Source organism: Macaca mulatta, chromosome 1, assembly GCF_049350105.2.
Source record: "Macaca mulatta isolate MMU2019108-1 chromosome 1, T2T-MMU8v2.0, whole genome shotgun sequence".
NCBI classification, from domain to species: Eukaryota; Metazoa; Chordata; class Mammalia; order Primates; family Cercopithecidae; genus Macaca; species Macaca mulatta.
Window position 1 is genome coordinate 225,715,144 of NC_133406.1, and position 22,659 is coordinate 225,737,802.

At 50.6% G+C, this 22,659-nt stretch overlaps 2 protein-coding genes and 1 long non-coding RNA gene across 5 annotated transcripts in view; all 3 read right to left on the reverse strand.

Moving 5' to 3' along the window:
* Positions 1-4,926: 4,926 nt before the first annotated feature.
* LOC114674069 (chymotrypsin-C-like) overlaps positions 4,927-22,659 on the reverse strand; it is a 37,977-nt gene continuing 20,244 nt past the window's right edge. The window contains exon 8 of the mRNA XM_077973543.1: positions 4,927-6,977. Coding sequence (XP_077829669.1) covers positions 6,828-6,977 — 150 coding nt within the window. The 3' untranslated portion in view covers positions 4,927-6,827. The remainder of the gene's footprint in view (positions 6,978-22,659) is intronic.
* On the reverse strand, positions 6,787-18,140 carry CTRC (chymotrypsin C). 3 transcript variants are annotated; one of them, XM_077973533.1, is made up of 9 exons: positions 17,987-18,041; positions 17,042-17,101; positions 15,762-15,853; positions 15,563-15,660; positions 13,591-13,716; positions 12,613-12,749; positions 11,414-11,559; positions 10,413-10,565; positions 6,787-8,689 (listed from the first exon to the last, which is right to left on the reverse strand). In XM_077973533.1, the coding sequence occupies exons 1-9, from the start codon at positions 18,024-18,026 to the stop codon at positions 8,630-8,632; spliced, it is 912 nt and encodes a 303-aa protein (XP_077829659.1). In that variant the 5' UTR covers positions 18,027-18,041; the 3' UTR covers positions 6,787-8,629. The 3 variants fall into 3 exon arrangements, with proteins under 3 accessions (XP_077829659.1, XP_077829661.1, XP_077829660.1); XM_077973534.1 differs by lacking the exon at positions 6,787-8,689 and adding an exon at positions 9,421-9,496; XM_077973535.1 differs by lacking the exon at positions 17,042-17,101 and having other exon boundaries at positions 17,987-18,140.
* On the reverse strand, positions 14,324-15,553 carry LOC144336119 (uncharacterized). Its single transcript, XR_013407577.1, has 2 exons — positions 15,421-15,553; positions 14,324-14,458 (listed from the first exon to the last, which is right to left on the reverse strand). It is a non-coding gene; the product is annotated as an uncharacterized LOC144336119 (long non-coding RNA).

Genomic DNA, 22,659 nt, shown 5'->3' on the forward strand with positions numbered 1-22,659 from the left:
GATTACAGGCGTGAGCAACGGCACCCAGCCATGTTCAACTCTTTGATCCACCAATTTTGAGTGTGGTGGTCTGGACAAGCCACTTATCTTCTGGGCCTTAGTTTCCTAGATAACCATCCAGGCCTGGATTGCAGGATAGTTGCACGGGTAAGAAAATGGGTGGGAAAGAATTCTGTAATCTCCCTAGGATTGTGCAAAGGTGAGGAAGATTGGGTGGGGGACGGGGGGCAGAATCCCGTGGGACTGGATGTCAGAAGACGTGAGTTCCAGTCCCAACTCCATCCCATGCTCCCTTTGACAGTTTGGACTCATTTATGGTCTGTATCAGTCACTGCAGCAAGCAATTATTTCTTAAGTCCCATATTTTATCTTAAAGGTTCATGTGAATTCGGCATTCTGTTCTGTATCTTTGTTTGTTTTAATATAAAAATAAAGTGTGTCCTGTATGAGAACACTGAACAAACACCTGCTGTGAATTTGCTGTGTGACCTTGGGTCAGTCCCACAGGCTTTCTGGCCTGGGGTGCCTAGCTACAAACAGGGAGAGGAACAGATGCTTTGTCTGTTCCATCCCATTGCTGTCAGGATTTTTTTTTTTTTTTTTTTTGAGACAGAGTCTCGCTCTGTCACCCAAGCTGGAATGCAGCAGTGCCATCTTGGCTCACAGCAACCTTCACCAGGAGGTTCAAGCGATTCTCCTGCCTTTGCCTCCCGAGTAGCTGGGATTACAGGTGCCCACCCCCATACCCGGCTAATTTTGTGTTTTTCTAGTAGAGACAGGGTTTTACCACGTTGGTCAGGATGGTCTCGAACTCCTGACTTCAGGTGATCCACCCACCTTGGCCTCCCAAAGTGCTGGGATTACAGGCATGAGCCACTGTGCCCGGCCGCTGTCAGGATTGGAAAGTGACACAAAACTTCACTCGGTTGTTCTTAAGCCAAAAGGTCATTCATTGGGTCACAAAATGACAAAGTCCAGGAGCAAAGCAGGTTTCAGGGCCCTGGTGATGGCCCTTGAACTTGACTTTTCTTCATCTTTTGCTTCTGCCTTCTGCTTTGAGGTCTCATATCAGGCTCCGTTAAGAGGCCTGTGGCTGCTCCAGGTTCTCCCTTCCTTGAGGACAAGATCACCGCAGCATCTCTGGTCCGGAGTTCCTCACCTGCAGCAGTGTTGACATTTCGGGCGGGATGATGCTTTGTTGTGAGGGCTGTGTCTATGTTCTGTGCATTGTGGGAGTTTGACAGCATCGCTGGCCCCAGTCCGCTAGATGCCAGTCCCTACGCCTCCCCACACAGTTGCCGCAACTAAAAATGTCTCCACACATTGCCAGATGTACTCTGGGGAGCAAAATCACCCCGTCTCCCCCTTCCTCTCTCATTTTGCTTTGGAGCCTCACATCCACTCATCCTCACACAGGTGCAGCCAATGAGTGACAGCCATCTGGTAACTCCGGGCACAAGTCGTGCAATCTCTCTGATTGGACCTACCTCAGGTCACATGCCTATCCCTGAGCCAATCGCTGTGGTAGGGAAGGGGATGCAATGTGTTGATTGGCCAGGCCTGGAGCACTGGCTCCTGCCTTGGTCTGGGCCATGAGGTTTCACCCAGAACCTCCGGGATCCGGTGGGGCAGCGCCTGCACAGAAATCCAGGCCTCTGTGCTGGTAGGAGAGGAAATAGAGGCAGAGGAGGCAGAGGAGGCAGAGTGCAGGAAGCCACTCCAGCCCACTTCCCTCCCTGGAGCTTCATTCTCCATTTACATGTTGTTTAACAATGATGTAATGTGTCAGATTGTGTACTGGGCTGGGTCCTTGGGGTCTCAGTGGGGCAATGAGATGTAGATGCGAAATTCTTTTCTTTTCTTTTTTTCTTTTCTTTCTTTCCTTCTTTCTTTTCTTTTCTTTTTTTCTTTTTTCTTTTTTTTTTTTTTTTTTTTTTGACAGTCTCTCTCTGTTTCCCAGGCAGGAGTGCAATGATGTGATCTCGGCTTACTACAACCTCCGCCTCCCATGTTGAAGCAATTATCCTGTCTCAGCCTCCCAAGTAACTGGGATTACAGGTGCCTGCCACCACGCCTGGCTAATTTTTTGTAATTTTGGTAGAGACGGGGTTCACCATGTTGGCTTGAACTCCTGACCTCAGGTAATCCACCCACCTCAGCCTCCCAAAGTGCTGAGATTACATGTGTAAGCCACCGCGCCCAGCCAGATGCGAAATTCTCATGGGGTTTGTGACTCATTCAGAACAACTACTCTGAAGAGCCACGTGGCTTAGGGGCTGGGGGCCTGGGCTTAAGACCCCAGTGCCTCTGTGTAGTGAGTCTGTGGTTTGGCTCCTCTCTACGGAGTGTGACCTGGGCCAGCAGCATCAGCACAGCTCAGTCGCTGGTTAGAAATGCAGAATTTCCCATCTTCGGTGTCTGTGGTTTAAGAGGATCCCCAGATGATTTTGTTCCTCTGCATATTAACATTTGAGAAGCACTGGGCTAGGGCACATTTCACTGTCTATTCCTTGGGTTTCTCGGCTATCAAAGAGAAACAATAACAATACCATTTATGTCTTAGAGTTGTTAGAATCAAGCAGCAGTTTATTCACTGAAAGCACTCAGAATAGTAACTGTGCAATAAACATTCACTCTTAATTCCTGAGACCTGCAGGCCTCAGATATTAGAACAGCACAGAATTCTTGAAACCTTTTCATCAAAGAATCCACGTAGTTTAGCGGCTGGCAAGCTTTCTGTGTAAAGGGCCAGATAGTAAATATTTCAGACTTGCAGACCATATGGTCTCTGTCGCAACTAGTCAACTCGGCCGTTGCAGTGCAAAAGCAGCCATATGGGCATAGCCTGTTCCAATAAAACTTTATTTACAAGACAGATTTGGTTTGCAGGCTCTAGTTTACAGTAAAGTGATGATCTGGGATCTAGCACTCAGCACTAACAATAGCAAAGTGTCTTGGAAGTCTCATTCTTCATCTGAAAGCTTAATTTGAATTTTGCAACTTCGTAATATAGCTGGGTTTATTTCCATATACAGTTTTTTCTTCCCTCCCGATCTTCACAGAAAATGGATACTATGGGAAGATGCTCCCTGTTTATTCGCTGCCTTCATGTGGTCCCCTGGCCCACTGCCGTGAGGTCCTTTGTAGACTCAACCTGTGTCTCAACTTGATAGGACTCAGTTTCTGGGAAGTGGACCCCCAAGGATATGCTGGAAGCCTGAGACCTGAGGCCTGCTAGGAAAGAGGCTTCCTCTCCGAAGGAACGAAAAGAGAGAGGGAAGGCCGGGTGCAGTGGCTCACACCTTTAATCCCAGCACTTTGGAAGACTGAGGCGGGTGGATGACCTGAGGTCAGAAGTTCGAGACCAGCCTGGCCAACATGATGAAACCCAGTCTCTACTAAAAAAATAAAAAATTAGCCGGGCGTGGTGGCGGGTGCCTGTACAACCCAGCTACTCGGGAGGCAGAGGCAGGAGAATCACTTGAACCAGGGAGGCGGAGGTTGCAGTGAACCAAGATAGCGCCACTGCACTCCAGCCTGGGCAACAAGAGCGAAACTCCATCTCGGAAAAAAAAAAAAAAAAAAAAAAAGACAGAGGGAAGATTTGAGTCCAGGGAGTGAGGTCAGTAGTAGTAATAGCCCCTTCCACCCCATTCACAAACCTTGGTCATTTCATTGGCTCCCCAGTAAGGAGACAGGGCAGGTGTCTATTTCACAGATGGGGAAAACTGAGGCCCAGGGAGGTTAAGTGACTCAGCCACTGACTGCCTGTCAGTGGTGAGTTCAGAGCTCCAGCCCAGTGAGTGCCCTCCCTCTGCCCTGCCCTAGTTTATGCTTCTCATTTGAGTCAGAGAGAATGTGGATGTGGTGGCTGACCAAGATTGCCCTGATTCCTCATCCTCCCTGCACCCATGCCCTTTGCCATGCAGTGCCCTCCCGGGATGTGGGTGAGACATGCAGAGCCAGGCTGCCCAGTCTGACCCACACTGCCCAGTCAGCCAACCCTGGCTGACCCCTAAACATATGAGTGAGTCCAGCCCAAATTAGCAGGGCTGCCTGACACCCCCAACTGTCCCCAGATGTGTCAGCAATAAGTGCTCATCACTGCCTGCCCCTAGGCGTTTGGGGTTGGTTGGTAGGCAGCATTATCATGCCTCTGCTAGTTGATACAGTGACTGAAAGTCTTTCGTGAGCATCTGGGAGCAATAACTCTCCTCTCCAGCCTCTGTCTCTCTGGGCTTATCGCTGGTTTTACTGAGGCTTCTCGGCACCCCCATAGCCTACACCTCCCTGGTCACTACAGGGGGTCAGCGTGCAAGGGGATCCTTAGACTTTAGGATTCATGGCAGAACAACAAGTTGTTAGTTGCACAGGCTCTGGGGTTAGACGACCTGGGTTTAAATCATGGTGCCCCGTTACTAGCTGTGTCATCTGGTCTGAGTTTGAAATCTCTCTAAGCCTCAGTTTCCTCATCTGTAAAGAGGGATAATAATCAGGGTTGCCATGAGGATGAAATGAGATCATATATACGAAGCCTTGGGTGGAGCCTAACACAAATTACCAAGTGCTCAATACATGCCAGCCACGCAGCGGCTATTAGGCACCCAATGGCACCCTAGTGGATCAGTGGCTCGTGGGGCTCAGTAGCCCCTTCCAGGCCTCCCAGCCCCCAGGCAGAAGGTGGAGGTGGGAGGGTCAGTGCCTATATTTCCAGTTTCCCTCCCTTCCAGCCACCAGTTTGTGACTTCTTGTACAAAGTCCACAAATCCCTACTGTTACCCAAGCCAGATCCCAGGGAGTCCTTCCTGACCCCTCCCTCTCCCTCCCCACTACACCCACCACAGTGCGCTTTGATTTTGCCTTCTAACACGGGAGGAAGGATGGTGAATTTGGTTCCTATTGCTGTTGTAACAAATCATCACAAACTTAGTGACTAAAAACACACACATTTATTATCTTGTAGTTCTGAAGGTCAGAAGTCCACAGTTCGTCTCACTGGGCTAAAGTTCAGGTATGGGCAGGACTGTTTCCTGCTGGAGGTCTGGAGAAGAATCCATTTCCTGGCCTTTACCAGCTTCCAGAGGCCGCCTGCGTTCCTTGGTTTGTGGCCCCTTCCTCTATCTTTAGAGCCAGCAGCGTAGCATCTTCAAATCTCTCTCTGACCCTGACCCTCTTGTCTCCCTCTTCTAAGGACCCTTATTGATTACACAGAGCCCACCCAGATAATCCAAGATGGTCACTCCATGGCAAGATCCTTAATTTAATCGTATCTGAAAAATCTCTTTTGCCAAGTAAGGTAACATGTTCACAGGTTCTGGGGATTGGGGTGTACACATCTTTTGCAGGGAGCATTATTCTGTTTACCATATATAGGCATTGATTCTTGGGCATAATAGTGGATCTTGTCCCCAAAGCTGAGAATTTTACACCCCCTTTTTTTTTTTTGAGACAGAGTTTCGCTCTTTTGCCTACCCAGGCTGGAGTGAAGTAGCACGATCTCAGCCTCACTGCAACTTCCACCCCCCAGGTCCAAGTGATTCTCCTGCCTTAGCCTCCCGAGTAGCTGGGATTATAGGCGCCTGCCACCACGCCTGGCTAATTTTTTGTATTTTTAGTAGAGATAGGGTTTTGACATGTTGGCCAGGCTGGTCTTGAACTCTTGACCTCAGGTGATCTACCCCCAGCTCGGCCTCCCAAAGTGCCAGGATTACAGGTGTGAGCCACCGCGCCTGGCCAAATTTTACAGTCTTATTGAACAAATTGAACTGTGGGTTGTGTTTCACCATGTATTAGCTAACAAATAGTCATTTTTGTTGTTGTTGTTTCTTGTTTTCTGAGACAGGGTCTCACTCTGTTGACCAGGCTGGGGTGCAGTGGCACGATCACGGCTCACTGCAGCCTTGACCTCTTGGGCTGAAGTGATCCTCCTGTCTCAGCCTCCCAAGTAGCTGCCACCACAGGTACATGCCACCATGGCTGGCTAATTTTTGTATTTTTTGTAGAGACAGGGTCTTGCGATGTTGCCCAGGCTCGAACTCCTGGGCTCAAGCAGTCCTTCTGCCTCAGCCTTCCAAGTAGCTGGGACTACAGGTGTATGCTACCATGCCTGGCTCCTGACAAATAATAGTTTTGATAATTAATCAGATTCCTGGAAGTTTATGTAGATGTGGGGCTGGAGGCCTGCTGCTCAATGCTAGTTGTGCCTCTTAAAGAATTACTGAAACCTCCCTTTTCTCCTTTTCATTACCATCTCCATCCAGGCTGTATTATTTCTGGCCTAGACTGCTACAGGAGCCTCCTTACTGGCCTCTCTGCCTCCACTCTTGCCTGCTCCAAATCACCCTCCCTACAGCTGTCTGATGGACACTTTAGTGTACATGTCGGACCATAGTGGCCACTTCGCTATCTAAAAGCGCTTTACAGCTCCCTCTGCCCTCAGCATGAAGTCCCAGCAGCCCCTACCACTGCACAAGGACTTCCATAAGGGCGTTTGCTTCCTTTCCAGTCTTGTGGCTTACTCCTCGCTGCCAGGGTGACCAACCATCTTGGTTCGCCTGGGACTGTTCCGGTTTTAGCATTGATACACCCGTGTCTCGGAAAACTTAGTCCAGGCAAACCAGGACAATTGGTCACTCTGCCCTTGCCCCTGACTTTATGCTCTGGCAACACTGGAGTTCTCTTTCAACCAGTCGCTATAGCTTTGCTGATGCTCTTCCCTCGGCTAGAAAGTGACCCCTTCTGTTCCCTAGTGAATTGATTAGCAAGTAACTGAAAACCTTCAGTGGCTAAAACAAGTGCAGATGTATTTTTTTCACATAGCCAGACATTCAGAGGAAAATGGTGGCTGGCATTGGATCTATAGCTTGATGAGGTCTAAGCTGACATCTGTGTAATTCTCTTGGCCACAAGATGGCTGCCTCAGCTCCAGGCATCACGTCCATATTCAAGGCAGGAAGAAGGGCAAGGGGCAGCATCACCTATATCAGATCCTTCTTATCAGGAAAGATTTTTCTTTTTTTTTTTTTCCTCCAGAGGATGTTTTACATTACAGGGCAGCAGAGCATGGTAGACAGGAGCACAGGCCCTGGCGTTAGATCACTAAAGTCTGGATCCCGGCTCCACCACCTTCTAGTTAAACATTGGGAAGTCACTAACCTTCTCTGGCCTCAGTTTTCTCATCTGTCAAATGGGCATGATGTTAATAGTAACCTACCTGACAGGGTTGTTTTGGGGGATTGAGATAATGTAAAACCTATAGGATAGTGCTTGGCACATACTAAGTGCCTGATAAATGTTAGATATTATTTAACATTTCTTAAATAACATTGCAATATTAATTAACTTTGTAATTAGCTCCCTAACTACAAGGGATCTGAGGACAGCAAGCATTTAGCATTTATAACCCCCAATATAAAGACATATACAAAAGAAGACAGCTGGGAATGAGGCTGGGCCTGGTGGCTCACGCCTGTAATCCCAGTACTTTGGGAGGCCAAGGTGGGCAGATCACCTGAGTTTGAGACCAGCCTGGACAACATGGTGAAACCTCATCTCTACTAAAAAATTACAAAAAATTTAGTTGGGGCCGGGCATGGTGGCTCACACCTGTAATCCCAGCACTTTGGGAGGCCGAGGCAGGTGGATCACGAGGTCAGGAGATCGAGACCATCCTGGCTAACATGGTGAAACCTGTCTCTTCTAAAAATACAAAAAAAAAAAAAAAAAAAAAAATTAGCTGGGCGTGGTGGTGTGTGCCTGTAATCCCAGCTACTTGGGAGGCTTAGGCAGGAGAATCGCTTGAACCTGGGAGGTGGAGGTTGCAGTGAGCAGAGATGGTGCCACTGCACTCCAGCCTGGGCATCAGAGCAAGACTCTGTCTCAAAAAAGAAAAAAAAAAAAAAAAAAAAAAGAGGATAGCCGGGAATGAAGTCTGGATTAAGCAAACAGGACTACCTTCTGTACTTGGGTACCTTCTGGTCAAATTTTAAGACCGAGCTTGGGCATCATTACCTCTAGGAAGCCATCATGAATTCCTCCTGCCAACTGACACTGGTTTAAGTGTCCCATTTCTATGCTTCTGGTCTGTATTTCTGTTTTCAAATGTATACCAGGGAATTTAATGATCTATTTACTGGTCCGTCTCCTGCACAGCTGGGGGTCCCCCATCCTGGATTCCCGGGTCTGGGTGGTGCGGGGCTCCCTGTAGCCCCCACTTCTTGTCGAGTAAGTCAAGTCTTTCCTGAGACTTGCCTTGGCATCACTGGGGTGTGGGAGTCACAGCATGGTCCCCACTCCCAGGGGACAAAGTCTGGTGGAGAAAAGGGAGAACTCTTGGGCCAGTCTGAGCAGCTGCAGCCGAGGGCTCTCCAGCGAGGGGTCCAGAGGCTGGGCTAGGGGCACCTCCCCAGAACAGGACATTCCCAGGAGCACGCCAGGCCAGAGGCCCCTATCACCAGGGTCTGATCCCCCTGGCATGTCCCTCCCTGGACACTGGGTCCCTCTCATCTCTGGCCACCCCCATCATCAGGGTCTGATCCCCCTGCCATGTCCCTCCCTGGACACTGGGTCTGTTTCATCTCGGGCTCCTCTTGGCCTCTTGTCAGCCTCGGGAGAACTCTCTTCTGCTGGATCAGGCATTGCCGGCTGTCCCAACTCCTTCCTCTCTCTGGGCCTCAGTTTCCCCACCTGTCTAATGCAATGAAATCATATCCAGCTCTGACCACTGTGATTCCGTGTGGAAACCATTGCCTTCAAACGTGTGTCTCCTGAGGGTGATGCTGGGGTCTCCTCCTCTTCCTTTACCCTCATCATGCCCAGCACAGGGCTGGACACAGGGGCCGGCTCACTAAACACGTCTCAAAGCAGAGAGCCCCTGCCAACAACAGCCGTGGGGTCTGTGCTGCGGGGTGGGTTGGGGGGATCCTGGCTAGGGAGCCCCTTCCCCAGGAGTGGCTGTCCCTGAGCTTTGGCCATCCTCCTGTGGCTTGGTCTCTCTGGCCTGGGGGAGGCTGCTCTTGGGGAGACCCTGTCTTCCACCTGCAGCTGGGGGCCGTGAGGACCTGCCAGGCCCCTCGGTGGAGGTAGGATCAGAGAAGCGAGTGATTTCATCAGCGTCTCCCCTGTTCACAGCTTGTGAGATGGAGTGGGGAAGGTGTCTGATGTGTCCTTAACTCCCATCCCCTCCGGCTTCACACAAGACTCCCTGGGCTCACCACCCCCAGCCCCCTGCCTGCCATTAATGCCCCAGGAGGCTGTTTCCTTGGCCCTCTCTCCGGGCCTCCGTTTTCCCACCTGTCTAATGCAGGGTGGGGGAAACTGGCTGGGTGGGGTCTCTCTTTGGCTGCATAGTGTGGAAAGGGGCAGCCCCAGAGAGCTGGGAAGCAGCAGTTAGTGGCTGCGCAAATCAAGGATCCAGGCGGCCCCGGGAGAAGGAAGTTTATTGCTCTTGCAGGGACTCCCTGTCGCCGCTCCCAGCAACAGGTCACAGCTGCATTTTCTGGAGGAGCAGAGAACAGTGTGAGGGACTCAGGGCTGTGCCACCTTCCGGGGCGGCACAAGGCTCTGCCCGGAGGGTAGGTCCATGGGGGCATGGCCGGCGGCTCCCAGCCTTCACATGCCAGCCTTATCCCTGTCCAAAGGGTCTGAGCCCCTCAGCATTTCAGGCCATTGTGCAAAGGGGTCTTGCAACACACCCTGTCCCCAGTGGGGAAGCCCCCAGCCCAGGGTGACCCTCTGTTCCCCTACTCTCAAGATGATAATGGCCATCCACACCATCCCTCTCCTCTGCTGGGCCATAGCCTCAGAGGGTCAGGTTTTGGGGGAGACTGGTGTGGGGCCTGGATGGGGACATAAGTGCTTGATGAAGGCAGTGGATGGATGGATGGAGGAGTCGATGACTGTTTTCCTTATTGGGACCCAACTTAAGGCCTGCTACTGGAAGCACTCAACCAATATTTCTTGAATGAGAGAGTGAATGTGTGAATAAGTGCATGAATGAATCACTGAATGAGCAAATGAATGAGTGACTAAATGCATGAATGAGTGAATAAATGCAAGCTTGAGTGATTAAATGCATGAATGAGTGAATAAATGCAAGAATGAGTGAATAAATGCATGAATGAGTGAATAAATGCATGAATGAATGAATGAATCAGTGAATAAATGAATGAATAAATGTGTGAATGAGTGAATAAATGCTGAATGAGTGAATAAATGCATGAATGAGTAAGTGAATAAACGCATGAATGAGTGAATAAATACATAAATGAGTGAGTGACTAAATGCATGAATGAGTGAATAAGGGCAGGAATGAGTGAATAAATGAATGAATAAATGCATGAATGAGTGAGGGGGTGGGCGAGTGAGGGGGAGGGACTGACAGGTGTAGGGACAGCTGTGGAGGCGGCACCCACCTTGTTGATCCAGTCGATGTAGGCGGACACCCGGGTGTAGACTACCGGCTTCTTGCGGGTGTTGCAGCCCTGCGAGGAGCCAAAGCTGACGATGCCAAACACCTCCCAGGAACCGTTCTCCAGCTGGCAGTTCAGTGGACCACCGGAGTCCCCCTGCACCAGACCGGGAGCGCATCAGCCACCAGGCCCCCGAGAGGCAGGCTTGGGAAGCAGGGCTGGGTTGGGGTGGGGGATGTGGGTTGGTTTCTCAGCCTTAGTTAGTAGACAGTTTTGGCCTCAGACTTCTCATGGTGAGGGAGGCAGAGGAAGTGTGGTTTGAGGCTGCCTTGGCCTTGTTCTAGGAGGCCCTGGGGTGTCAGACTAGCTCTTGGTTTGCTGCGTGATCTTGGGATGATGTTACGCCTCTCCGTGCCTCAGTTTCCCTAGCTGTTCAGGTCTCCTTGTCTAAGACTCTGTGAGCTACTCAGAGCAGTGAGGATGCTGGCAGCTGTGCCAGAGGCCTGGGAAGGTGGGGAAGGAGGGCGAGAATGGGGAAAGGGTTGTGTGTGAAAACAGGCCATTCCCTGATTATCTTAGATGTTTTATGGTTCTGGTCTCCCTGGACTGGCGGAGCAAATGGCATGGAGGAGCATGTGTAGAGACTTCAGTGAAGCCTCTTCTGCATCCTTTAAACTCATTTAATCCTAACCCTGTGAAGTGGTTACTGTAACTCCATTTTACAGATGGAAAAACTGAGGTCAGAGGTTCAACGGCCTTCCCAAGGTTCCGCAGCTCATAAATGGTGGGACTGGGGCTTGAACTCAGATACTCATGCTCAATGCTCATGCTCTCACCACAGTGCTGAGCGGGGGGCGGTGATGGGCTTACCCTGAGCCTGCTGGGCCCAGTCAGGGCTCGCTCAGTCTCCTCCCAGGGGAAGGGTTTGGTCCATTACACCCCTCTCCTCCCACATCCTCTTGGCCACTTGGAGTAGGGACAAGGTGCAGAACCTAGTCACTCACATTGCAGGCTGAGATGACGCCGTCGCCCCCAGCACACACCATGGTTTTCCTCACCCTGAAGCCCCACCAGTCAATCCTGGAGCACGTGGCGTGATCCACCACACGCTGCAGGCCCTGCTGCAGCTCATCAGCAATGGGGCCGTTGGCTGGGGAGAGAGTGAGCAGTGACCAGGGAGGCAGCCGGGCAGCCCAGCCCAGTCCAGTCCAGTCCAGTCCCTCCCCAGGCCTTCAGGGAGCAGAGGCCTGGGATGGGACCCAGGGGAGCGCCAGCTGAGATGCTGTGCAGACCACACACCTGCCCTTCATCAAGAGGCAAGCCCAGGTCCCAGAGGGCCAGGAGCAGGCTGCCGGCAGAAGGAAGCTGCAGCGGTGAGTTGAATTGTTTCTAAATTGGATTCTGGGGGTTTAGTTGTCAATCATTTCTTGCAGGTCTCTGTCTTTGCTGTCACACATTAAAAAGCCTTTCTCACCCCCAAGATTTTCTTTTTTTCTTTCTTTCTTTTTTTTTTTTTTTTTTAATTTTTTGATACAAGGTCTCACTCTTGCTCAGGCTGGAAAGATCACAGCTCACTGCAGCCTCAAACCCCTGGGCTCAAGTGATCCTCTCGCCTCAGCCTCCTGAGTAGTTTGGGACTACAGGTACACACCACCATACACTGCTATTTTAAACATTTTTTTTTGTAGAGACAAGGTCTCACTATGTTGCCCAGGCTGGTCTTGAACTCCTGGCCTCAAGTCGTCTTTCCTCCTCAGCTTCCTAAAATGTTGGGATTACAGGCGTGAGCCGCCACACCTGGCTTCTCCCCCAGGCTTTTCTAAATAGTGATCTGCATTTTCTTCTAAGTATCCCACAGTTTCATGATTTGCATTTACCTTTCAATTCCCCTGGGATCTATTTGGGCATATGGTATACCGTAGATGTCACCCCCCACCCCTAAATGGTTTATTTTCCTTTATCTACATGACAGTGTGTGCCAAGTGCTGTTCTGAGCACTTGACAAATTCTAATTCGTCTAAACCTTACCACATCTCTCAGAGACCCTTGTTAGTGTCTGCCACATGGTATGTACTTAATAAATATTAGCTGTTATTGTTACAAAGTTTACAAAGACATGAAAATGTGAAGGCAGAAAGGGAAAGTGGGTGGCATGCTGCTTCCTTCAGGAAGGCTCTCGGGATTTGCCAGGGACGATACTCACTCCAGAGGCGGCCCCAGCCAGTGACATAGCAGGGGTAGTCGTTGGGGAGCAGGGAGTCCTTCTCTGGCAGGCAGGCCACCTGGATGGTGTCACTCAGCTCCACGTGCTCTGCAAGCTTGATGAGGGCAATGTCGTTGCTGGAATCCAAAGCGGAGAGGGTGAGTGGGCAGGAGGACCCTGGACCCACAAGTCCGGGTTAAGGGGCTCGGGCTGTGAGTTGGGAGTCAGGCCCAGGGTGCTCAGGGGTCCTGCACAAACTTCCTGACTGCCAGCTGCTTCTTGACCTTCGGGGATGTTGGGACGAACGATTCACCATCTAACACGATCACCCGCCCTGTTGACGGCTTCTTCTCACATGTCATCACCTCGGGAAAGGGTTAACAGAGGGAGGTGGGGGTGGAAGTGTTCGAAACCACTGCTGGCTGTGTGCCCATTGAAACAGAGGCTATAGCAAGTTGAGAACTCTAATGCCAAAGATGGCACTTGCAGATGCCAGTTTTAATATTTTCATGTTTCAGGCATAAAAGCTGGCTGCCCCAGGCAGACCTGGTTTGATTCCTAGTTCTGCCACAAAGTGGGCTGTGTGACCTGAGACACATTTCTTAACCTCTCTGAGGCTCGGTTCTTTGTCCAGGGCTGTTGTGAGGATTACATAACAGATGGCACATAAAGTATCTATTGCAATGTGGGCATACAGTAGGCACTCAATAAAGGTGAGCCCTGGCCCAGCCTCTGGAGAGACACTGTGGGGGGCCTTCCTGTGGACCTTCCTGGGAGTCTTGGCCAATGAGGGGGATCCAAGGGGTATTTGTCTCTACTCAGCATTTTGCCATTTTGTGTAAGAGATCCATTCGCTGGCTGTCCAGGGTGAGGATGGGGTGTCAGGTGTGGGGTGCGACAGGCTCTGTGGCTCTGTCTTGGGGACCCCTCCTTCCACACTGCCCCCAGCGGCTGTGGGATGGGCAGTTTGTCACTCACAGTACTAGTAAGGAGATCCATTTCTCGTGGACATAGATGGTGTCCACATCCACAATCAGGGATCCCTCCTCATCTTCCACCTCCAGGTTGTGCTTTCCCAGGGCCACACGGTAGATCCGGTTGTTGCTGGGCAGAGGAAGGGGACCAGGTCAGGGTGGCCCCTGGTCCTGCCAGCCAGAGGGATAGAGAGGGAGCTTGGGGCTTTGATGGGACTCATTTGAGGGCAAGAGAGTGTCCCCATTGTCCTTTCCCAGGGTGACGGGGAAGGGCCTAGGACTTGGGGTCAAGGGACTTGGGTTCATGTTGTGAGCTTGCTGCTCCTGGCTGTGTAGCCTCGTGCCTCAGTTCCCTCATCTGTAAGGGGGAGGCAATACTGGAACATACTCCCAGGGCGGCTGTGAGAATAAACTCATCCAAGCTTACACCGCTCTTGCCTGCACAGTTGCAGCATCCACCTAACTGCCCCTCACTTGTACGCTGGCCTACTCCTGTCTATTCCGAACCCAGCAGTGTGGGTTTAAAAATATCCCAGGCCAGGTGCAATGGCTCACGCCTGTAATCCCAGCACTTTGGGAAGCTGAGACCTGAGGATTACTTGAGGCCAGGAGTTTGAGACCAGCCTGGGCCACATGGCAAATCCCCATCTCTACAAAAACAGAAAAGTTGTGGTGAGGTTTGGGCTTCTAAGTTAAAAAACAAACAAACAAAAAAACAAGAAGAAAAATTAGCTGGGAATGCCTGGTGGTGTGTGCTTATTGACCCAGGAGGGGTCTTATATATTCAGGAGGCTGAGGTGGGAGGATCGCTTGAGCTCAGGAGGTCCAGGCTACAGTGAGCCATGAAGGCGCCACTAAATGAGACTCTGTCTCTATCAAAAAAAAAATTATATATGAAATATATAAAATGAAATATATTGCAATATATATTTTTAATAAACTATATGAAAAATATTTTATGGAATATATAAAAATATGTCAGTCCACAACTCTCCTTTGCTCAGAAACCCTTCCAAGAGCTCCCTCTTACTCAGGGCCAAAGCCAAGGTCCTGACAGTGACCTGCACTTATTTCCTCTCTAGCTCCCCTCCTCCCACTCTGCTCTAGCGCACGCTGCCCCTGCCACACCGGCTTCCTCGTTAGTTCTCAACGACACCGACAGGTCTCTTCTCCAAGCCTCTGCGTGGCTGTTCCCTCCACCTGGAACACCCCTCCCCTAGACCCATGATTTCCTCCCTCACTTCCTCCAGGCCTTTGCCCTAATAACCCCCTCTTAGCTCTCTGAAATGTCCCAAATATTTGCCAAATATCCCCCTTTCAGCTCTTCCCCTGGCCATCCCTTTAAAAATAGAACCCCTCATTCTGTTTTTCCTCTTCTAACCTTATTTTTATTTATTTTTATTTTTTTTGAGATGGAGTCTTGCTCTGTTGCCCAGGCTGGATACATGGGCGCCATCTCGGCTCACTGCAACCTCCGCCTCCTGGGATCAAGCGATTCTCCTACCTCAGCCTCCCAAGTAGCTGGGATTACAGGTGCCCGGCACCACACCTGGCTAATTTTTGTATTTTAAGTAGAGATGGGGTTTTACTATCTTGGCCAGGCTGGTCTTGAACTCCTGCCACTTACCTCGGCCTCCCAGAGTGCTATGATTACAGGTGTGAACCACTGCACCTGGCCAATACCTTATTATTATTATTTTTTAAAATCACCCGAGATGTAATATCTTGTTTAACTGTCTGCCGCTCTGCCTGCCCCAAGAATATAAGCTTCCCAAGAGCACAGACTTTGTCTTCACTGCTGGTTCCTGGCACATAATAGATGCACGATAAATACCTGACTGAATAAATGAGCTACTGGGTGTGAGTAGCTTCTGTAGCCCAGTGCCTGGAGTGTGGAGAAGCTGCTCAGTAAAAGCAGAGTATCAGGCTCCCACCCATGGGTGATGGCCAGGTCTCAGGGTACCATCCCCGCACACCTGATGCAGTGGGCGGCGGTGAGGACGAAGTTGCTGGCGATCAAGGTCCCGCCGCACGTGTGCCACCACGTGTTGTTCTTGAGGTACTGGAGGGAGATCTGCAGGAGGGTGGGGAGGGCTGTGTGTCAACCCGCGGGTCCCTGGGACCCTCACCCCACCAGCCTTTCTATCTCTACCTCCCAGTCCCACACAGGCTTACCTGCCAGGGCCAGCTGTGGGGCTGGGCAGTCTCTCCTCCCACCACACGGGCGGATAGGCTGGGCGGGAAGCTGGGCACCCCGCAGCTGGAGGCTGGGGAGACAGGAGGCCAGGAGAGCCGGTGAGTGGGGCTGGCCGCCCACGGGGAAACAAGTGGGAGGGTGGGCAGGTGGAAGGAGCACAGATTTGGGGCTGGGCAGACACAGGGTTGATACTTTACTGTGTGACAGGGGGGAAGTCACCCAGGTTTCTAGGCCTCGTTTTCCCTTTCTGTGAAATGTGAAGAATCACACTAACCCGGTGAGTTTGTCCTGAGGACTGAATTAGACAACACATAGAAAAGAAAGCGTTTGGCTGGGCGCGGTGGTTCACACCTGTAATCCCAGCACTTTGGGAGGCCGAGGCAGGCGGATCCCTTGAGGTCAGGAGTTTGAGACCAGCGTGGCCAACATGGTGAAACCCTGTCTCTACTAAAAATACAAAAATTAGCCAGGCGTGGTGGCACCTGCCTGTAACCCCAGCCACTCAGGAGGCTGAGGCAGGAGAATCGCTTGAGCCCGGGAGACAGAGGTTGCAGCGTGCTGAGATCGTGCCACTGCACTCCAGCCTGGGTGACAAGAGCAAAACTCCATCTCAAAAAAAAAAAAAAAAATGTGGCTGGCATATGTGCGAGTGCCTGGTACACCTGTGTTCTTCTGTCCCTTTTTAGACCCCTGTATCATGGTGTGTGTGTGAGAGAGCACGGAGTCCACTGTTATAGCTGGGAAGATGTGTGGAACAGTCAAGAACATGTGCTGTTCCGCGAGACAGACGTGGACTCAAATTCTGCCTCTTCCACTAACTTGCCATGTGATGTCAGGCAGGATACTAAGTTGCACTGAACCTGGATGTCCTCATTTGTAACATGGGGCTATTAATAGACCCTACCTCTTTTTCTTTTTCTTTTTCTTTTCTTTTCTTTTCTTTTCTTTTTTTTTTGAGATGGAGTTCCACTCTTGTTGCCCAGGCTAGAGTTTGATGGCACGATGTCGGCTCACTGCAACCTCCTCCTCCTGGGTTCAAGCGATTCTCCTGCCTCAGCCTCCTGAGTAGCTGGGATTACAGGCACCCGCCACCATGCGTGGCTAATTTTTGTATTTTTTGGATTTTTAGTAGAGATGGGGTTTCACCATGTTGGCCAGGCTGGTCTGGAACTCCTGATCTCAAGTGATCCACCCACCTCGGCCTCCCAAAGTGCTGGGATTACAGGCGTGAGCCACCGTGCCTGGCAATAGACCCTACCTCTTAGGGTTGTTTTGAGGATTGAATTGGTTCCTACATGTAAGGGTCCCAGCACAGCACCTGGCACATAGTAAATACACAGAAAACAGGAGCTGCTATTATTACTGTTGTTGTTGTTGTTAACGGAAGGACTCTTCATTAAGTGCTCTCCTTTGCCAAAAAAGCCAGTGAGATTTAGAGAGGTGAAATGACTTTTCCAGGTCCTGCAGAGAAGATGTGGCATTTAAGCCAAGTCCCTGGGCTCCTAATCTTGGAAAACGCCACCAAAATGATGGAATGGAGAATCCCCAAGGGAGAGAGGGTGCCGGGAAAGGCAGACCCTGATGGTCCCTGGGGTGAACCCAGGATGAGGCATCTCGTGTCCCTGCCCCTTGTGTGCAGCTTTCCACACCTCGTTTCTTTTTTTTTTTTTTTTTTGTTGAGATGGAGTCTTGCTCTGTCGCCCAGGCTGGAGTGCAGTGGCCGGATCTCAGCTCACTGCAAGCTCCGCCTCCCGGGTTCACGCCATTCTCCTGCCTCAGCCTCCTGAGTAGCTGGGACTACAGGCGCCCGCCACCTCGCCCGGCTAGTTTTTTGTATTTTTAGTAGAGACGAGGTTTCACCGTGTTAGCCAGGATGGTCTCGATCTCCTGACCTCGTGATCCACCCGTCTCGGCCTCCCAAAGTGCTGGGATTACAGGCTTGAGCCACCGCGCCCGGCCTCCACACCTCTTTTCTAACTGGGGACACATCAGATCATCTCCCCTATTCTGCAGATGTGGAAACAGAGTTGCTAGGCAGGCTGTGGCTTGCCTGACACACAGCTGGTTGGTAGCATCCGAACCCACAGGAGACCCCAAAGTGTCTTACCTGGAGAGCAGAGGCCCCCCACCCCCATCCTGCCCTTGCCCTGGAGGCCAGCCCGAGCTCACAGCCTGCTGGCTGCAGCCCCACCCCACCGCTTACCACAGGCCAAGAGTGCAGCGAGGACAGTGATGCCCAACATGGTTGGATGCTCAGGACTGGCTGACCCTCAGGATGGGCTGGGCACACTTATAGGCAAGAGCAGGTGAGTCACCTGGTCAAGGCCAAACCGCCCCTTGGAGAGAAACCTGCTCTGATAAGGCCCTTTCCCCGACCTTGGGTGGTTACTGTTTAATTCGGGCGGGAGATGAGGCTTTCTCAGAAGTATGGATTTTCCAAATATCCTGAAACAGAAAATTCTGAGTTGCAGTGCTTTTTGGCATCCCCCACCCCACTCTGCTTGACGTGTGTGTTCGTTCTCTCTCCCTACCTTATACTATTTATTTATTTATTTATTTATTTGGAGACGGAGTCTTGCTCTGTCCCCCACACTGAAGTGCAGAGGCACAGTCTTAGCTCACTACAACCTCCACCTCCCGGGCTCAAGAGATTCTCGTGCTTTAGTCCCCGTGTAGCTGGGACTAAGGCACCTGCCACCACGCAGGGCTAATTTTTTGTATTTTATTTATTTATTTATTTTTAGAATGGGGTCTTGCTCTGTCACCCAGGCTGGAGTCTCGGCTCACTACAACCTCTGCCTCGCGAGTTCAAGCGATTCTCCTGTCTCAGCCTCCCGAGTAGCTGGGACTACAGATGTGTACCACCATTTTTTTAAATTTTATTTTAGTAGAGACAGGGTTTCCCCATGCTGCCTAGGGTGGTCTTGAACTCCTGAGCTTAGGCAATCTGCCTACCTCAGCCTCCCAAAGTGCTAGGATTACAGGTATGATTACAGGCCGCTACCTTTTTCTTTTTAGTTATTTATTGGGCACCTACTGTGTCAGGCATTGCGCTCAATTCTTCTTGCATTATCTCACTTAATTCTTCCAACAACATGAATAGACACGATTATCTGCTCTGAGATGAGATGAGATGAGAAAGGAGCAGGCACAGTGGCACATGCCTTTACTCCCAGCTACTCCTGAGGCTAAGGCAGAAGGATCGCTTGAGCCCAGGAGTTCAAGGCTGCAGTGAGCCATGATCGTGCCACACTGCATTCCAGCATGGGTGACAGAACAAGACCTTGTCTCTAAAAAAATAAAATAAAAGTGAGGAAGCTGAGACTCAGCGGCTAAGTGACCATCTAGGGTCACACGGCTGGGCGGCAGCAGAGCCAGACTTTGAAGGTGGAGCTTCTAACACCAGCCTGGGCCTTCAAGCTGTGGAGACACACTGCTCCTTCTCTGCCTTTCTAGTGCTATTAGATCGCTTCCTGGCTCTCTTTCTGTCTCATCTTTCTAATTGCCTGGGCTTGGTGCGCTCCTGCACCTGCCTGCAGGGCTGTGGTTGGAGACAGAGGCCCAGCAGGCTCTGGAAGGTGCTTAGTTGGCCAGATTCCCTCCTGGAGTCAGCTTAGTTGTCGGTCCTCAGTTTCCCCGTCTCTAAAATGGGCAGATAGGACCAGATGGACTTTCAGGCTTCTTTCAGTCCTACGATTCTGTGACTTGATTGTCAAGGTCAGTGGCAGTTCTGAGGGCCCAAAGCACTGAGTGACAGAAGTTCCATCACAGCCTCCGGCGTTCGGGGTTGGCCATCCCTTGGAACATGTGGTTTGATCCATTCGCCCCAAGGCCTGGCCTCAGCCTGGTTGGTTAGATTCTGTTCCTTTTCCCCTCTACTCATACCGAGCTGCCCTTGAAGGTCATTTTCTGAGCTGGGCCTACTGGCCACCTTAGGAATTATTTCCTGAGAGAAAAGTTCAGAGCATTAGGCACCCCACCATTCATAACGGTGATCTGGGGGTGAAGGAGGATTCTAACTTACACTTTACACTTTTTTTTTTTTTTGAGAGTCTCACTCTGTGGCCCAGGCTGGAGTGCAGTGGCGTGATCTCAGCTCACTGCAACCTCCACCCCTGGGTTCAAGCAATTCTCCTTCCTCAGCCTCCCGAATAGCTGGGATTACAGATGCCACCACCATGCCTGGCTAATTTTTGTATTTTTAGTACAGCCCGGATTTCATCATGTTGGCCAGGCTGTTTCTTTTCTTTTTTTTTTGAGATGGAGTCTCCCTCTGTCGCCCAGACTGGAGTGCAGTGGTGCAATCTTGACTCACTGCAACCTCTGCCTCCCAGGTTTAAGCAATTCTCCTGCCTCAGTCTCCTGAGTAGCTGGGACCAGTGCCACTAACCTTGCTAATTTTTGTTCCTTTTGTAGAGACAGGATTTCACCATGTTGGCCAGGCTGGTCTTGAACTCCTGACCTCAAGTGATCCACTCACCTCGGCCTCCCAAAGTGCTGGGATTACAGGCATGAGCCACCACGCCTGGCCTAACTTACACATTTTTACGCAGCTTAAATTCTTTTTTAAAACAAGCATATGTTACTTTGGTAATATAAAAATCAATAGGTTGAATGTTTTAAGAAAGATACACAGACAGGGAGTGGGAATGTGCACTGGGGGCTCTGTTCACTGCGGTGACCTCAGTCCTGGGGTGTCTGGGGATTTCAGGCTGTGGGGAATTTTGTGTTTCATTTTGGAGTTTGGTCGTGCATGATGCAGGTTTATCAGTGGCTACTGCCCAGTCTGCTTCAGACCCAGGCTTTTGGTTGCCAAGCTTTGCAAAGGGTCATTCTAGCCTGGAGACTGGGAACATAAGCAGAGACATGGCTTGAGCTAGGTGAGAGGTCCTGGAAATCAGCAGGGTGTGAAGGCGGGAGGCAAGACACCTGGTTTCCACCTCAGTCAGTGACAGAATGGATGACCCAGACCCTGAGCAACCTCTTTGAGCCTCAGTTTCTCTCATGTGCCTTGAGCAACCTGGGAAGATGAATTAACTGGGCTTCTCCTCATAGGAGCTCATCAATTTATACTCAGAGATACAGCAACTTCTTAGCACGCATCTCAGCCGTGTATACATGCCCATGGATTCACAAATATACATGGACAGGCGACACATACACATGGACACACACACACATGCACACACATGCACACACACACTCCTCCGTTACCACAAATATGCACACGCCAATGACATAATACATATAAAGCATTCGGTTATGTGTAGAGCCAAGCAGAGCCATGGGCCACGCATTCAAACATGTACACAAACATGGAAATGGCCGAATGGATTGATGATGAGGTGGCAGGTGAAGAGAGCTATTGTTAGCTTTCTGAAGGTTCACAGAGGAACTGACCATTTTTGGAGGCAGGTTGCTGGCTGCTCAGCTATCGGGAAACTTGCTTGTTTTGAGACATCTACAGGGAGGGGTCTTTTATGTAAGGCGGCACCAAACAATTGTCCCTGGAAAGAACTGAGGCTGCCCTTAATCTGTTTCAGATGCTGAAGACGGATGGTAAGTGCTTTGCTTAGGGTTGAACCAAACCCAGCACTATTGCTTCGTAGCTCTCTGGCCTTATACTTGTGACTTGACCTCTCTGTGCTTCCTCGTTTGTAAAGTGAGAGTGAAAACGGTACCTCCGGCCGGGTGCGGTGCCTCACGCCTGTAATCCCAGCACTTTGGGAGGCTGAGGCAGATAGATCACTTGAGGTCAGGAGTTCAAGACCAGCCTGGCCAACATGGTGAAACCCTGTCTGTATAAAAATACAAAAATTAGCCGGGCGTGATGGTGGGTGCCTGTAATCCCAGCTATTCGGGAGGCTGAGGCAGGAGAATTGCCTGAACCTGGGAGGCGGAGGTTGCGGTGAGCCGAGGTTGTGCCATGGCACTCCAGCCTGGGTGACTGAGCGAGACTCCACCTCAAAAAAAAAGAAAGAAAGAAAGAAAGAAAATGGTACCTCCCCCTAGGGCTGTTGGAAGATGTGCCTGGCACATGGTAAGAACTGTCTAAATGTTTGCTGTCACTATTATTATTGTTGTTTTCTGGTTCTTATGAGAAAGTTTGAGACTGGACTTGGTCACTGAGTACTTTTGCCTTCATGGGTCCCTTTCTCGATTAAAAAAATATTAAAAACTGGCTGGGCATGCTGGCTCGTGCCTGTAATCCCAGCTACTCAGGAGGCTGAGGTGAGAGAATCTCTTGAGGCCAAGAGTTCAAGACCCGCCTGGGCAACATGGTGAGACCCTTGTCTCTAAAAGAATTTTAAAAATTAGCTGGATGTGGTGGCACAGGCCGGTAGTCCCAGCTACTCTAAAGGCTGAGGCAGGAGGACTGCTCGAGGCCAGGTATTTGAGGCTGCAGTAAGCTATGATCGTGCTACTGCATTCTAGCCTAGCTGACATAGAGAGATCCCCAGCTCCAAAAAATAAAACATAACAAAATGAAAAATTATGTTTCCTTCAAAAAATAATAAAAATAATGTTTTATTATATAGTTATAAAATGCAATCCAGTTTGGATCCTTTTCATTTTTTTCCTACTGATTTTAAAGAAATCAAAATATTTTTGTGTGCCCCTAAAGCTATTATGGGTTCCAGGCCCTGTGGCCCCTCCTTGTGTGAGGTTCTAGATGACCCAAGGGCTGAGAGTTTGGGGAATGGTCTGTGGATCCCCCTGAGCACCTTCTCTGGGCCCTGGAGGTGCCTTTAGCTGTGTCCCAGGGCAGTCAGGAGAAACTTGCTCTTCCTGAAAAAGGTGGACAGGTGTAGAAGCTGCCTCTGGGCACATGGGTGGCTGGTGCCAGCCCCTCCTGACCCCAGGCCTGGTTCAGGG

Excerpts from the sequence above, each read along its gene's own strand:
- CTRC (XM_077973533.1), bottom strand. The coding sequence starts at position 18,026 with ATGTTGGGCATCACTGTCCTCGCTGCACTCTTGGCCTGTG. Across the intron at positions 15,854-17,041 it reads CCTCAAAACAACCCTAAGAG|CCTCCAGCTGCGGGGTGCCC; the intron begins GTAGGGTCTATT and ends CTGTCTCCCCAG. Across the intron at positions 11,560-12,612 it reads TGGCTGGGGCCGCCTCTGGA|CCAACGGCCCCATTGCTGAT; the intron begins GTGAGTATCGTC and ends CTCTCTCCCCAG.